Source organism: Rutidosis leptorrhynchoides, chromosome 10 (assembly GCF_046630445.1).
Source record: "Rutidosis leptorrhynchoides isolate AG116_Rl617_1_P2 chromosome 10, CSIRO_AGI_Rlap_v1, whole genome shotgun sequence".
Lineage (NCBI taxonomy): Eukaryota > Viridiplantae > Streptophyta > Magnoliopsida > Asterales > Asteraceae > Rutidosis > Rutidosis leptorrhynchoides.
The window spans coordinates 72,060,263-72,078,488 of NC_092342.1; the positions used below are offsets into that span (position 1 = coordinate 72,060,263).

General features: G+C 32.3%; 1 protein-coding gene across 1 annotated transcript; it reads right to left on the minus strand.

Moving 5' to 3' along the window:
- Window positions 1-14,215: 14,215 nt before the first annotated feature.
- Window positions 14,216-16,178, minus strand: LOC139872291 (ethylene-responsive transcription factor ERF118-like). The gene is made up of 2 exons (XM_071860134.1): window positions 15,739-16,178; window positions 14,216-15,626 (listed from the first exon to the last, which is right to left on the minus strand). The coding sequence occupies exon 2, from the start codon at window positions 15,425-15,427 to the stop codon at window positions 14,456-14,458; it is 972 nt and encodes a 323-aa protein (XP_071716235.1). The 5' UTR covers window positions 15,428-15,626; window positions 15,739-16,178; the 3' UTR covers window positions 14,216-14,455.
- Between the last annotated feature and the right edge of the window lie 2,048 nt (window positions 16,179-18,226).

Here is an 18,226-nt window from a genome sequence, read left to right on the forward strand (position 1 = left end):
ATCCGCGGTATATTGGTCCTTTCGAAATCTTGGAGCGTGTTGGAACCGTTGCTTATCGTTTAGATCTTCCGCCTCAATTGAGCTCCGTTCATCCTACTTTCCATGTATCCAAATTGAAAAAGTGCCTTGCCGAACCCGATATCGTCATCCCTCTCGAGGAGCTTACCATTGATGACAAACTTCATTTCGTGGAGGAACCGGTTGAAATTGTGGACACCTCCGTCAAAACGTTAAAACAAAGCCGAATTCCAATTGTCAAGGTCCGTTGGAACGCCAAAAGGGGACCCGAGTTTACTTGGGAAAGACAAGATCAAATGCAAAGGAAGTATCCTCATCTATTCGCGAATTCGAAAACGCAAAATCCCGAGGAAGAAACAACGACTACTACGCCTACTTAAATTTCGAGACGAAATTTCTTTTAAGGGGTAGGTAATGTAACATCCCGCCTTTTCCGTTTACTTTTCGTTTATTCATTTTAAAGTCCATTATATATTTATAACATCTCCCGTTGTTACGCGTTTTAAATTCTCTTGTTTAGGTAATTCACGCACCGGCAACCGAACTCGAGGGACTAGTTTCGCAATTGAACAAAGATGTGACTAGATGGACTAGTCACACCCACCTCATTTCTTTATTCTTTTCATTTTCCATTTTATTTTATACTTTCATATTTTTCTCTCAAAACCCAAAACAAAGAATCATCATCTATTTCAAATCGGGCAAGCATCAATCCAAACAAATTACGTATTCGAAATCCTTGCATCTTCCTCTTCGAATCCATACCAACTTTATTGCATTTGGGTAACTTTCTAAAATCACTAGATTTTGTGTTCTCGATGATTTTTACTTATAAAAGTGTTAATTAATGTCTATGGCTCAAGTCTAACATGAATATATGATTTATATGTTCGATCTCGTTATTTTAAGCAACTAGCATGAACTTGAACTTTGATGTGTTTGAATTGGTGATTTGGTTGCTTGAATGTTGTTAAATGTTATAAGTGCATGTTTTAATTGTGTTACTAGTATCACTAGCTTCAATTTGATGTGTAGGTTGTTTTAGAAAACTTCATAAACTTGATTATTGATTTTGGTGATGTTAGTTAGGGTTTGATAGAACTAAATGTGAGCATTTGATGTATTGAATGCCATGAATTATTATTGGTAAGTGTTTAGTTGCATTGTATAAATAATTATCTACGAAACGGCGTATCACATGTGTGCATTTAATTCCCGAATCATAATTGTGCATTTATGAAATTGAAGCATTAATGATGAGCATTAATTGATCATTGAATTTGGAAACTCGATATTTGCAAATGATATTTTTGATTGATGAAACGTGTTTAGTTGTGTTCCTTGTCAAACTACTTTTCCAACGATATAAGATACGTGTGGTAAGAGTTTACGGTTTGTGTTTTGTGTTTAAATGAAGTTTGGATTTGGACTTGGACAATTGAAACTGACCAGGCACCAGACCACGTTAAGTGTCGCAGCGCGGCCCTCTTTGGTCGCGGCGCGGCATTTGCCGTGTTTAGGTTCTGACCTACATGGTCAAAATTCGAAAAATGTTTGCTATGCTACGCACCTTCGATTCACATGTAACTTGTTCTAACATGCTTATATATGAATAAAAACCTCAGAAAAATAGTTCGGGACCCGACCCGAACGTGTTGACTTTTTCGTTGACTTTGACCCGACCAAAGTTGACTTTTAATCAAACTTAACCAAATACTTATGCAATCATTCTAACATGCTTTTATACTTATACCTTGCATGAAACTTGATAATTTGATTCACATGCTATAATGATCGAGTCGTAACGAGCCATAGGACTAATTGAACACTTAGACCTATCGTGTTTACCGTTATTGATACAACCTATTTGTTTAGGTCAAGACTAGCTTTGTTCTTTGCACACGTTTACTTGTTGAAGTACTCTTTTACTCGTGCACTCAAGGTGAGATCATAGTCCCATTTTTACTCTTTTTGAACTTACATTTGGGATGAGAAAACATAAACGTTTCTTTTACTAAATGAACACAAGTACAGGAAAACAAACATTCTACATACGAGTTTAGAACAAAATCCTCAATTCGATTATCATTAGTTACACTTGCCGGGTGTAAGCGAGAACTTATGTTGTATGGATTCATATGGGTTTGACAAACCCTCATTCAAACGGTTCGCTACCGTTAAGAATGGAATATATTTTCGAGAAACAGTGTATGTTCTAACACTATTGTGATGGGGTTCTATAAAAGGAATGTTAAGCATTGATAATTGGGTGCTCGTGAATATTAACTTTTGGAATGTATTACTATTATATCAATGTTACAAATCTTGTGGTTCACTTGTACTTACTTACTTAAACCTATGATTTCACCAACGTTTTCGTTGACATATTTCTATGTTTTTCTCAGGTCCTTAAACGTTTTGTGATACATGCTTCCGCTCTTTACTTTTGATACTTGCTTGGATGTCGAGTATACATGCATACATGGAGCATCTTTTGGCTACTTTTTAAATTGTGTCGCATATGTTTCAATTGTACTTTAAACTTTGTGATGTAACTAGTTGTCGAACTACTTTGTAAACCTTGAAACATCTTTACTTTTGAAATGAATGCGACACACTTTGGTCAAACGTTGCTTTAAAGACTTATGACCACGTAACGGGACCTAAGTAGACGGCGTCGTCAATGACGATTTTGTCGGGTCGCTACATTGCAGACAGGAAGGACGAATTCAATCGGGAAGAGAATAAAATACAATATAACAGATAGGAAAAATTTGATTCGTACGATTCATTGATATTAACATCTAACAATATCAGATAGAAACAAGGATTTGTTACAATTTGATTGTGATGCAAGACAGAATTTGGATCATATAATTGAATACGTATTTTACCTGTATTTATGTATTTATATCCAGTTTTTATATATGTCTGAATTCTGTAAATATATAAAGTCCGTATTTGCTCATATTTTGTATCTGTATATTTGTTTATCTAAATATTTATATATCTAATTATATATGTATTTTTCATATTAAGGACAACATAACATTGTTAATAATACAACATTATTATTAATTTTACTAACAAAACTAGTAATATTAATAATAAAGATAATTTTTAATAATAATACTAGTAAAAATAATGATAATAACAATCTTAAATAAAATGTTAATTTTTTTGTAATCAAGTTAATAATAATACTTTTAATAATCCTAATAATAATTAAATTTATAATTTTGCTAATAACAATGTTACTAATAGTGTTAATATTAGCTTTTATTTTTAATCATAATGAAAGTAATTGTATCAATATTAATAACTATGTTATTACTTTTACAATTTATTTATTGATTATTTACATTTTATAATTAATACAATGCTATAATAATCATATATATAACTTCATTTTAAATTACACTTAATTATTTTATATCTTATCTTACATATTTAATTCTACTATTTAAATTTAAATTATATTTTATGATTTCAAATTATTATATAATCCTGCATTAATATATATATATATATATATATATATATATATATATATATATATATATATATATATATATATATATATATATACATGTTTATTTACAAACAATTGTTCGTGAATCATCGGAAATTGTCAAGGGCCAAATGCATTCATGAAAAATAGTTCAAACATTTTGGAATTCGGTTTAGTAGACGTTGCTTATCGTGTCGAAATCATTTAAGAATAAAGTTTAAATTTGGTCAGAAATTTCCGGGTCGTCAATACCTACCCGTTAAAGAAATTTTGTCCCGAAATTTGAGTGAGATCGTCATGGCTAACAATAAAAAAGTTTTCATGACGAATATGAACTGATAAATAAAGCTTTATCATTATTGATTAATATAAATAAAACAATTCGATTTTGTGATGCGTACGAGTGAAGCTATCACAAAAGAGTGAAGTAAAGAATTGAGATTCGCCTTAACTTTTGACGTAGTCACATTTGAATTCCGGAATTCAAGGGATTTAAAAGAAAATATTGGAAATCTATAAGATCTGATTCTTCAGGATTTATGGAAATTAAGATCTCTTTAATTAAATGCGATCTTCTGTCTCGATTGCTTTGTCTGGTATCTCCACTATAAATGAACTCCTTACGTTCCATTATTTTTACCACTCCTATACTTAATTCCCAAATTCAAAAGATTGTGAAAATGATTAATCCAGTTCTGATTCTTATCTTTATCCTTACTATCGCAACAATCCTTCTCCTTTTCCAACTACCACCGGAGGAATCTGCTTTCTTCTACTTCGCCCTTGGTGTTATAGTGTTTTTAATTCTCCCGTGTCTTTATGTTGCGATAAACATTGATATACACAGTTTGTAATTTATGTGTTGTTATCGGGCTTTATATTCTTCCTTATATTTCGAAGCTCTATGCTTTTGTTTTCTTTTCCCGACTTCAAGTCAAGCGAATAATGGTCCAGAATTTGTAGATATAGAGTTTCGAATGATTATAATGTTCTAAGCAGGACGGAACGTGATAGCACGATTTTATTTTCAAATGTATCAACATCACGGAAGATAGAACCATCAAGAATACATTTTCTTGATATGTTCAGGAGTTAAGTAGAATTAAAGAGTTATGTAACATGGCACATGATGACGTTATGATCTGTGAATCATCATGCTCCAATAGAACTTCCAGCATGACTTACTGTAATATAATCACGTTGGCCGGGCGTCATTATATTATACTAACTCATGCTTCAATTCCCAACACTTCTCCACAATTCATTCATAATTTATACTTAGATTTTACAGAAGTTTCCAATATAATGGAATACGGAAAACACGAAGAGGTAGATAATTTCGGGAAAAAAAAATTTTATGAAAATATCCTCAGAAATATCGAAGATATTTATGATGATATTTTGGAATTGCTAGGTTCGAAAGTTGATGAAGAAGAATTTTCTGCAAGATTTTAACATGACTTCGGAGCAAGATATTCTCTAAAGATTTCGTCGGATCCAGAATTACCTGGATTCTTTGAATATAGGGTTTGGTCCTTGTATTTGTCCTTGATTTCCTTCATGGTTTGCTTAATCCATTTTTTAGTACCAGATTTTCTATCGAGTGTTCCCAATACTCAATTCTTTTATAATCACTTTTGGCCATTAAGACCATTTACTACATGATGCTTCGTCAGCATTTTCAATTTTAACGGATCTGGATCATTGGTTATCAAACCAAGAGGTTTCAAGAGAATTGTGTTTCTAGATGATTAAACGCTGATTTCTGGTAATTGGTATGACAATTCTCGTTACAAGGTGCGGATGAGTTCATGATAAGACTTTAATAGATAAATATAGTGATTTGCTGGAGAGATTTAAGCCAAGGAGCAATGAAGTTGCCGGTATGTCTGTTGGTGATGTGGTGGAATATAAAAGGTTCTCCGATAACAATAAAAGAGCACGCATATATATCAAGGTTATAATAAGGTTATTTCAAATGAAAAGTCAAAGTTGACCTGTTGGAGCTGTGACAAAATTGGCTAATTTGAAAAGGGATTGCAAAGTTATTTTTGGTAATAACAACTCTCAAAGAGTTAGCATAGATACGTTTTAAACATTTACTCAGGTTCCGAGTATTTTCAGGTGCATAACTATATGCATAAATCTTTTCTTTCGTAGATGAAGTGCGGTTAGTTCATCCTCTCGATTGAAGTGATTTCAAGAATTATGAAATATTTGAACGCAGATTGGAATCGTCAAGGTACAAACGAGGTTTAAGATGAAATCAAGTGGCAAACTTGAAGAATTGTTTAGTTTCATATGTTATAATCAATATTTTAATTCATTTTAATTGTCCAATGTTTTCTTCATTATGCCACTTGTTGGATTCTGATAAGTCAAAATCCAAATATGAAATCGAATAAAAATGGTTATTCTGTGGTGAACGGATTCGTATATCTGTGGATGTAAGTAGGATAGTAAATGACTGTTGAATCAGATTCGAAGAATGTACATTGTAACTTATTAATGTGAAATCTAAATATTTCCCGGGTATTACCTACCCGTTAAAATATTTTCACCATTAACAGTTTGTACAAAAGAATTTTTAATTACAATCTTTATGAAAACATATATATAAGTATATTTTCTTCAGATGTAATCATGGATTTAATGAGTTAATATGATATTAGACTCATATGATTTTCGGTTTGAGCTAGAATAAATAATCTCTAAAACTATTAGGAACAACATATTCTTCGCAGAATATTTCTTCAATGAAGTTATGGATCAATACTTCATCGTTCATTGTTGTTGGTACTCCTTGGTATCTATGGTGCGTATGATGTTGATGTTCGAGGTATAGATTGTGATGTTGAGGTATGGGATGCGGATATTGCTGTTGGCGGTGGTGATGGTACTGTTGATATTGCTGATAGTGGTACTGTTGGTGCCAGTGATGTTGCTGAAGCTGGTACGTTTTGCACCATATTTTCCAAAGCTACTACTCGAGCACGAAGTTCGTTGACTTTTTCTACTAACCCTGGCTGGTTATCAGTGTGAGGTGGAGGTTGGATATCTTCTCTAGTTTCGTTAATGGTAGCCTCAATACGAAAAATTCTCGCAAATAGGGTATAAACAGTGTTGCGAACAGATTCGCCGGTGAGCGGGTCGAGTACTCCGACATTAGGCGGTAGATTCGGCTCATGATATGGAGTACCTTCTTCCCTTCTCCATAGGGTGAGTATGTCGTGAACCCACTCCCATTTTCTCCAATAATCACAGTAGTTGATCGGGTGGTGCGCTCCCGTCACGCTGTCTTCGGAGCTGGAGGAACTTGGTCTATTCGAAGAGGCCATCTTACGCGATCATAGAAAGTTATGAAATGATTCTTGATATGAATTGAGGGCTGAATATTGGATGATATCTCCTTCTTCTCGAAAACATATATATAGTAAAAAGATTTCGTAATTTACGGAGGAAATTTTGGAATGTGCCAAATAAGATCCACGGTAATAGATATGATAGGATATGGTTCGTCTATACATCGTGTATGCAATAAATGCAAAAACACGTGTCAAGACTTAGGAATGATAAGCAGGTAATTTTCTACTAGGAATGATATACAAAACTTTTGACATGCAGACCAGGTTCAAGTCCAGACTCATTAATGTAACCTACAACTACTAGGTCGAAGTCCAGACTCATTAATGCATCCTAACAACTACTAGTTAGTTACACTAATGCAAAACCTGGTTCACTACGACCACCGCTCTGATACCGCATGTCATACCCCGTCCAAATTCTTCTAAACGAATACAATAACATCTGGTACCGTTGCGATAAACGGACCTCTATATGCCATGAACGACTCCATGTAATATATCTAAAATGAGCAAATGCATAGAGAAAGATTTCTTTCGTACCTGAGAATAAACATGCTTTAAAGTGTCAACCAAAAGGTTGGTGAGTTCATAGGTTTATCATAAAACAATAAAATTCATCATTTTGATAGACCACAAGATTTAAATCCTGCATGGTACAAATGGGCCCGAATCCTATACCCACCTGTAATGTACATGCGATATCTTTTAAATACAGTACACCTTTCTCGTGTACGAAATTATCTTTCATAAATCTTAGTAACCGTACACATATCTCGTGTACAAAAATAACATACACATAACCTGTGTATAAAATCATTCTCTCGATACATAACATTCACTTTACTTTCATTGCTTGGCTTGGTAACCGACCTTAACATATAATGCGCATAATAATATCCCCAAAACAGAACATCTCGTCTGTATAATAATCATATAAACTTCGAAGTACTAAACACCACGTCCACTAGCCCTTCCGTCTAGTGAACATTCTGGGTGGGGTGTTAACCCGGTAGCTACCTTTAGGATTCGCGTCAATTAGGCGTGCACTAATTCTCAAAATTAGTGATGTTCCCTAATTCTTAGGTTACCAAGCAATAATAATCAGGGGAAAAATATTCATATCAATTGTGGCAATTATCACGTCCACATAATTCAATGGTGGCAATTATCACGTCCACATAATTCAATCGAGGAATGTTTTGCTTGTATCTATCTCGTCAAACATTTATAAAAGCATTTCATGTATTCGCAGTTCAAAATGTATTTCAAAAGCATTTAATAAAGCAGTTGTAAAAGTAGCGCATGTATTCTCAGTCCTAAAAATGTAAAGAGTAAAAGGGAGCAAATGAACTCACCATACTGTATTTTGTAGTAAAAATACATATGACGTCATTGAACAAGTGTAGGGTTGGTCTCGAATTCACGAACCTATATTATTCATATATTTATTAAAGCATATACTTGTAATCGAACAAATTTATATATTATTAGTGATATAGTTGTTATATTTAATAACTTATAGGTTTTATTAATTAATTAAATACATTTATTTTATATATACTTTAAATAAATAATTATTATTTATTATATACATATTAATATATTTATGTTATATGTATTAAATATAGTTTTATATAACTTAATAGTTATTTGATAAAATAATATTATTGATAATAATTATAAGGTTAAAAATAATACTAATAATGATATTAATAATAAAAATGATAAAATAACCATACTTCTAATAATAATAATAATGATAGTAGTGATAATAATAATAATAATAATAATAATAATAATAATAATAATAATAATAATAATAATAATAATAATAATAATAATAATATAATAATAATAATAATAATAATAATAATAATAATAATAATAATAATAATAATAATAATAATAATAATAATAATAATAATAATAATAATAATGATGATGATGATGATGATGATGATGATGATGATGATGATGATAAGAAAACTACTTCACAAGAAGTAGCCCTTAAAAATATCAAGAATGCCCAAGTCCGGGTTTAAACCCGCGACGTCCCGCCAACCTGATAACACTCTTAACCCTTGATCCGTTTCTATTTTTCTGAATAAATCAAACCTTAACTACATTTACCCCGAATGTAATTTGTTTCACTTTCCTTTTCTAATCCTAATCTTTCATCACTTTTCATCTCAACATCGTCATACTTGTATATCTCAGACCCGTCATCATCTTCACAACATTTTATATCATTTCACGTAACCACCATCATCATAATCATCACTAATCCTATCCTAATCATCATTATAAATTCATCAACTTATTCTATAGTGAACGTATCTATCTTTTTCATGGTGACTTAGGTAGGATTGAACGTATCATTATAGTGAAAGTATCATCTCAAATAGTGTAGTGGTTGAGGTTTCGGTTAGCCGTCTAAACAAAAGAAATGTTCAGAATCCATATTTTTTCATGGTGACTTAGGTAGGGAAACAAGGTGGCGTTTTGGTTTGGTTTCATTCGGCTGCAACAAAAAAAAAACATACTCACGTCGTCGTCATCATCATTCATAGAATTATTAACTATCATCATCATCTTATCATAATCTATTCATCATGATCATAATCCTGATCATCATGTTATAGTTCATCATTAAAATATCACAGTCCACTAATCTTCCTTCTTGCTATTTGTCGATTACAATTAAAACAACCTTAAGTTGGTCCCGGTAATACTTTCCAACGCATGGCACACATGACCACAAAACCTCAAAAGCATACCTCCCTTCACTTTCATGAAGACCCTACCATTTCATCCACTAACCCACTAATTGTTAAAGAACAAATCGATTGTTGATTGATAAAAAGAAAAGACGTGATCGAGCTGTAAAGAGTCCACATATTTTAACATTTTGACTCCTTTATGTCTTTCATCACTACCCCACTATAACTACAACATCTTTATGAAGAAACAAAGAAACAAATTATATGATACGTCACCTAGGTGACCCATTTAGGAGTCGGCCATCTTTATCAATAGGTGGAACGTACCTTTTTTTTTTTTGAACCGACACATCCCATGAATCCATATAAAGCGGATGTGATCTATTATCAAATACCCATTTGCTTGTAAACACATTACTTTAAGAATCCTAGATGTTCATGGATTTATCACTTTGTCTTTCTACCAAGACCCATCACGATTTCCCTTACCAAAAATCATTGTATCGTTATATAAAATAGTAGCAGAAATGATGCATTTGTTTTACTTGATTAACATAGAATTTTCAGCGGCCTGTAAGTGAATGATGGTGAGTTGTGGTGGTTTCAATTGGTGGTGATGAAGGAGTTTGCCAAAGAAGTAAAAAAAAATATAATGGTTGTTTGGTAATTCCCGATGGTGGGTTTAAGGTAATTTATGATGTTTGATTAATCTCGAAAACAGAAAACAACAGACGTAATAGAGGTGGCTGCTGTAAACTAACTTGGTGGTGGTTCGAGGTCGTGCAGGTGGTCCACGGTGATGATGGTAAGAGGTGGTGGTTATCATGGTTGAGATGGCTGATTGGTTTGAAGAAGACAAGGTAATATGTCATTCAAATGAGTTTTGTTTTATTTATCTCTCTCTTATTCTCACTCGAATAGATGTGGTGGTTTTTATGATTAAGTGAGTGATTATATATTGTTAAGAATTTGTCCTCTATTGTTTTGTAGTGAAGAAGGTTGTTGACAGAGGATCTTGAGCAGAAGAAGAGTTCAAGATAAAAATAAAGTTGAAGTTGATTGGCAACTTATTTTGTTTGCATTGGTTTTGGATTCGACATAATCACAATCAGATGAAAAGCAGATGATGAATGCAACTGGATTTGTGTTTACTCGATTGTCTTATTGAAGTGAAAATTCGATAGGTAACAGATTGCATACAGGAAGGACGAATTCAATCGGGAAGAGAATAAAATACAATATAACAGATAGGGAAAAATTTGATTCGTACGATTCATTGATATTAACATCTAACGATATCAGATAGAAACAAGGATTTGTTACAGTTTGATTGTGATGCAAGACAGAATTTGGATCATATAATTGAATACGTATTTTACCTGTATTTATGTATTTATATCCAGTTTTTATATATGTCTGAATTCTGTAAATATATAAAGTCTGTATTTGCTCATATTTTGTATCTGTATATTTGTTTATCTAAATATTTATATATCTAATTATATATGTATTTTTCATATTAAGGACAACATAACATTGTTAATAATACAACATTATTATTAATTTTAATAGCAAAACTAGTAATATTAATAATAAAGATAATTTTTAATAATAATACTAGTAAAAATAATGATAATAACAATCTTAAATAAAATATTAATTTTTTTTGTAATCAAGTTAATAATAATACTTTTAATAATCCTAATAATAATTAAATTTATAATTTTGCTAATAACAATGTTACTAATAGTGTTAATATTAGCTTTTATTTTTAATCATAATGAAAGTAATTGTATCACTATTAATAACTATATTATTACTTTTACAATTTATTTATTGATTATTTACATTTTATAATTGATACAATACTATAATAATCATATATATAACTTCATTTTAAATTACACTTAATTATTTTATATCTTATCTTACATATTTAATTCTACTATTTAAATTTAAATTATATTTTATGATTTCAAATTATTATATAATCCTGCATTAATATATATATATATATATATATATATATATATATATATATATATATATATATATATATATATATATATATATATATATATATACATGTTTATTTACAAACAATTGTTCGTAAATCATCGGGAATTGTCAAGGGCCAAATGCATTCATGAAAAATAGTTCAAACATTTTGGAATTCGGTTTAGTAGACGTTGCTTATCGTGTCGAAATCATTTAAGAATAAAGTTTAAATTTGGTCGAAAATTTTCGGGTCGCCACACCATTTTCCAGATCAAGCAAAAAAAAACTAACAATTTTACTCACTGAATGAGTTGTTGTACAAAATCTGATTATTATGTGAAAAGTAAACAGACTTTATACGCCTACGTGAATTTTGCATTGTGTGCTTAACGATATCTCACATGTTCACATTACATTAAATTTCGTGTTATTCTCCGGTATTCAATTAAAAGATGGTTCTTAATCGGATGCAACAACCAGAATACCTAAGAGGTATTTGTAGCCTGGTTTCAATGAAGAAAGAGGTCGGGGAACAAAAACTCTGACAATACAACATAATTTCCGACAAAGAAGCAAACCACCCAGAACCATGAGAAACACCCACATTCACAAGGAATATGCACTATAGGTTGGAGATGGTCGAAAGAACGTTGACCAAACAAACTTTGGTCCACAGAGAGACGCCAGGTGAGATCTAGTAGCACGAAAACTGATGGAATGGAAGTAGGAAGGGGGCGACCAACAGGGAGAAATAAAAACTGACAAATACTCCACCCACATTACAACACCAGTTAGAAATACGAAAATCGAATAAATAGCCGACTGGACAACACTCTATATGCCATAAAAAGAAAATGAAAGAAAAAATCGAGTCACTAGTGTGATGTTAGTGGTTAGATAAGGAGGAAGCAAAAGACTACAAAACGGTTATGTGGAATCACACAAATTCGATGCGAAGGGAGGTGGGCAACGCAAATTTACGGTTAGAAGGTAAATGGGAGAAACGATTTTTGTACTGGGGAGAGACCGAGTGTAACTTTTGATTTTTAATTTATTAGAACGATGTACTGAGAAACATCAAGTAAAAATTAGGTTACGAGTTTCAATATACAGTGCAGTATTTTAATTTTAATGCACGATTACTATAGGAGATAAATATAACTTATTTGTTATAAAATAAATTATTTCGTAATAAATATTTATAAAATAAAGTACTTTGTATAATATATAATTATATATTATATTATATTATATTATATAATATATAATATAATAAAGTATTTAAACAACTCTCATTTAAATTTAAGTAGAATTCTAAGTCTTTTAAAAGATAAATAATATAGTAATAATATTATTAATAATTAATAATAATAGTAATAAGTAGGTCTAAATAGTTTTTCGCAATTAAACGTGCTACCTATAAGATCACTCTCAACCTTCACAAATTTTCTTTTCAAAACGGGCTATCACGTTAGCCTCTCCACCAATTTCTTTCGAGAACATAACGAAGACTGGACCACTCTAATTTATGATAGTCTTTATCAAAAAAATTGCGACCCACGATATTAATTAAATAAACTAATTTACAAATACTAAGTTAAAAGTCCAATCAAATAAATCACTCCCATTTTTCTCGAGTGTATTTAAAAAGCACAGTTTCAACACGAAATTATGAGAAAAAGATGAGTTGCAATGGGATTTAAACCCTTTGCCATCCTCACCCTTATTTACTCCCGGCCTGTCGCACCTTGTTGGCATTACTCCTGCTGTCACTCGCTATGGATGTTTTTGCGCTGCATTAGTGCTTTTACAATACAATTGAGGACGAACTTAAAACATATACATCGTGTGCTTTTAGCTTATATTTGTATTATATTATAATTAATTAATGTAGTGAGTTCAATTTTTATGATGAAGTATTTGATTTAACGTAAGGAAGTACTAACATTGATGTGCAATTAATGTGATGGTTAGGAATGCTCGTCCTAAAACATTCAATGGCAGCCATTGGCACCGTGCTTGTTTTCACCACCACCCCTAACATACGCACATTTTTTTAGAAGTTTTCTACAGACAATTATAAGGACCTTCTTTAAACTATTTAGACATGCATAGTATGAATATAACTAACCATAAAAACGACTCCATGTACCACTTATTTATGCGCACATTTATTTCTTAATAACAACCCGTTGTCATAAAAAAAAATCCTCTCTTTAATTATAAGAAAAGGGTAGTGATATATACACAACCAATTTTTATAAATACACAACCAAACATGTTTTACAGTGTTGTACTGTACAATACTGTAAAGCATATTTAATTGTGTATTTGTAAAAATTGGTTGTGTATATATCATCACCAATAAGAAAAACAAGTTTTATTCATGTTAAATTGTAAATGAAGGGATGCAGAAAGTGGGTGACAACTGGTTCATTTTAACTTCAACCATAAAAGCTGGGCATCATTGGAGTGTACTATGTGGGGGACAACATGTTGGATATATGCACTTGTCAAAAAGGGGCCTCATACGACAATTCTAATTTCTAATTCTATTCTAATTCTAACTTAAATTTGTAATAATCATAATTCATACAGTATTAAATATTATAAAAAATGTAAATTAAGTACTCCTTAACATACTACAATTGCAACAGTAACAACTCAAGAACAACCTCTGGACGGCTCTAATAGCACACAAGAAAACCAAAGGACCCTTCAACAAAAAAAATTAATTTAAAACCTCACTTTAATAATTAAACAAAATCATGGTTTTTCAAGAGGATTATCATCATCTAAACCTCTTGAAAAACACTCTTCTAATTATTAACTAACTGCAAAACTTATAAGCACGCGATATTAAGTGGTTGTTCGTTCATCATCGGTTCATCAACACGCAATGTGTTCATCCAAGCAAGTTCATCAGGGTTTAGTTCATCAAAATCCCAATCAGGCAGCTCACACGCTTCATTATCATCGAATCCACATAGCTGAAAATCGTCAAGATCACCAAATCCATCCAATGGTGTATCTAATGTATCGAAAAACATCGAGTCTAGTTCCAACTTCATGTCTAAACCTTGACCTATTTCGGCTAAAGTTAAAGCTTCTTCAACAACGAGTTGTGACCCGATAACTTCTTTAGGTTCGATCTCATTTATCTTCTTTGAAACCGATGAAGTTTCGGTCTCTAAAACCGAAGAAGGCGAGGTGTGTGAAATGACGCCAACGGACTCCTCGGATGCAGTCGGTTTAGGTGGTTGCGAAACCACTCCAGATGACAACGCCTTCGTAGTGGTTTTTATGTTGTTTGAGCCGCCTTTTGAAGCCTCGGCCATGGCTTCAAACTCGAGTTTTTTCATTTCGTAAGCTCTAGAAGCTTCTTCAGCCGTGTTGTAAGTACCGAGCCAAACCCGTCTTTGTTTAAACGGGTCGCGAATTTCAGCCGCCCATTTTCCCCATTTACGTTGCCGGACGCCGCGGTATTTCGAACCGGATGCCAGCCGGCGTTGACCTGGGGTTTTAGTCAAAACCCTTTTTCTTTTCAGGGAAGTTTTTTCACCGTTGTTACTATCTTGACATGAGCTTTCAGTTTCCGGTTCCTTAACTGTGACTGTTTCCGTACAGCCGCCGGAAAAGATCACCGGAATCTTTATTTCTCGAACAATCCGTTTTGACCCATAGGGTTTATTGATGGGTTTTTCATCATCTGATGAATCGGTTAAATCCGGGTCGTAGCAAATAACCCGGATTTTTCTCATGGGTTTATTTTGTTCCATATTCTTGGAACTGTTTCTTGATTTTTTTAGACTCATTTGTGGTTAAATCTTTCAAAACTCTGCCGGGTTTTTAGCCGTAAAATAACCCAAAACTAACAAAACTATAAAAACTAAAAACCCGGTTAAAAAAATAAATTTTTATAGGGTTTAAGTTAAAGGCCCTCTCAAGAACAAGAAAAGATCAAATAACCGGTTTATATGAAATCCACCAAAACACTCGACTCCAGAACAAGTCCTGCAACAAAAAAAATTAAAACCCACAAAAAATCAGCCAAAACCCATAACAGATCTGTAAAAAAACAAACAAATAAATGAAATTAAATATTAGGGTTTAGTAAAGATCATACCTTTTTGGCCTCAAACGCATCGAAACAGTTGGAAAACAGAGAAGAAAACCCTGCTGAAAACCCCAGCAGAGAACAAAGCAAATAAACAGAGCAACAAATGATGAAGAAGAAAGACAGAGCTTCAATGGAGCCCCAATCACAGCCAATAAACTTGCCGACATAAAATCAACTCTTCTTCTCCGTTTTCTCTCTGTAAAAGAACCACCTTTATCTTTTAAAAAACCCCTTTTTAGAGAGGTTTTATTTGTGCAATCTTCAACAAAAGAGTAAAATCAATATGAGATATTTGATATGTATAGAACAAGAAACTATTTTATCTCCTATCCTTTAAGTCAGAGAAAGGATCAGGAATCTATGGCCAAGGATTTTGCTATGGAGATAAAAACAAGTGTGTGTAAATTTTCATAAAAAACAGTGTAATTTCTAGTAGTACCAAACTACCAACTAGGGTAACTAATAGTGATATTAATATTACTAATAAATTATTAATATTAATTTATTAATATTTTAATTAATATTAATATTAATTAATATTAATATTAATTAATATTAAAATTAATATAATAATTAAAGGGAAATGAAATAACGCAAATCTCAATAAAAACAAGGTGATTAAATAAAATTGGTTAGAAAAACATGGAGAATGGAGAATAGCATAATGGAGAGAGTGTGATGATACCCGTCTTTTTTTCTTTGGCCTAAAACCCCACTCTGTTTTTAAGTGAAACCCCTTTATTTGTTTTTCCAACTTTTTTTTTCTTCTTTTTACTGTTGGTTTGGTTCGTACCGATTCATTAGAGCACTGGGAGTGGTGACTGAGGTCACTTAACATGTCAGGCATGACTTGTTGAGTCAGGAAAAGTAGAGAGTGGTGACCTATGTCAGTTAATGTGTTAGTGTGTTAAAATAATATTTTATTATATTTAATAATTTATTCCTTTGAAAAAAAAAGCAAAAAGAAAACAAAATGGGGTAAACTTACGTCGCCCATGCGACTAACATGGGGTATATTTGGGAGACTGACATGGGGTAATATGGAGTGGGGAGTCGTGTCACTTGTGACTAGGTGGGGGACGGGGCATGTGACATACTCCACTCCCATTGCTCTTATATTATATTATATTATACCTATATGCTAAAACGCAACCGGATTTTTGTCGTTTCAATTGTTTCGGATTATCGCTTTGAGTTTGCGTTCACACTGCAATCGGTCCCTCAAATTCGGCTCAATTTACACAACGGTCTCTCAAGTTTACACTTTTCCAGAGGTAGAAATTGTAAATATATAATTTTATTAAAAAATAATAATAATAATTCCACCCGAATTTATAACGGGCCCTATCTACTAATACCTATATACTAAAACGCAACCGGATTTTCATCGTTTCAGTTGTTTTGGATTGTCGCTTTGAGTTTGCGTTCACACTGCAATCGGTCCCTCAAATTCGGCTCAATTTACACAACGGTCCCTCAAGTTTACACTTTTCCAGCAGTAGAAAGTGTAAATATATAATTTTATTAAAATAAAAGAAACTAATTCCACCCGAATTTATAACGGGCATATCTTCTCGCTCGGTGTGCGTTAAATTTTTTCGACACCACCGTTCAACTCGAAAAAATCTAACGAACCCAACGGGCTATCTTCAATACATATACATACACTTATAATAAACAACTCAAACTACCTACATCATATCGATGGTGATGTTTTCATTTTTTACACAATCTTCCTGACGTTAAAAATGCATATGCCATTAGGTATACTAGGTACTAACGACGTGTATCCAAAAACACCCGTAGCAAAGTTTTTTATTTCTGTAAATACATAACGTTACGTTAACTATGATTATGTAACTCGAAAGACACCGCGGAATCGCGCGGGCCACTTTTCTAGTTAATTACATTTAGAATAAGTGAATTGTATAAATCCATATCCACATTATTATTTATTCCACAATCTATGCATGTCTATAACACACTGATAGTTTATAGTGTATATATACTTGAACAAATAAATGTATAAACATATATTTATATATATATTTAAGCATGTATATATGTATTTCGCCAATAAAAAAATATAAAAAAGCAAATAACTACATATTTTTTCCATGGGTAATGTGCACACATAAAAAAGTTAATAATTTTTTCGATTAACTGATTTACCGCTTTGTGAACAATAACTAATTCGGCCCAACCCTAATTTTGAGTTTAATGTATATAATTTTAAACCACAGAGGCATTCCCTAAGTGGTATACGGGAAGGGGGTGTTTGTCTGAGTAGACGCATGTTCGATTCTAAGGGTCGGGATCTAATTGGTACCACCAGCAATTAGCTTCACAGAGGGGTGACATATGATCTAGAAGGTGGTTAAGTCATGTCTTAGTGATGCTGATAATGACGTTAAAAAATGTTAATAATTCCATAGACTTTACAAAACTTTCAGCCTTAAAATTTTCAAGCCCGCAACCGAATACTTTTTACATG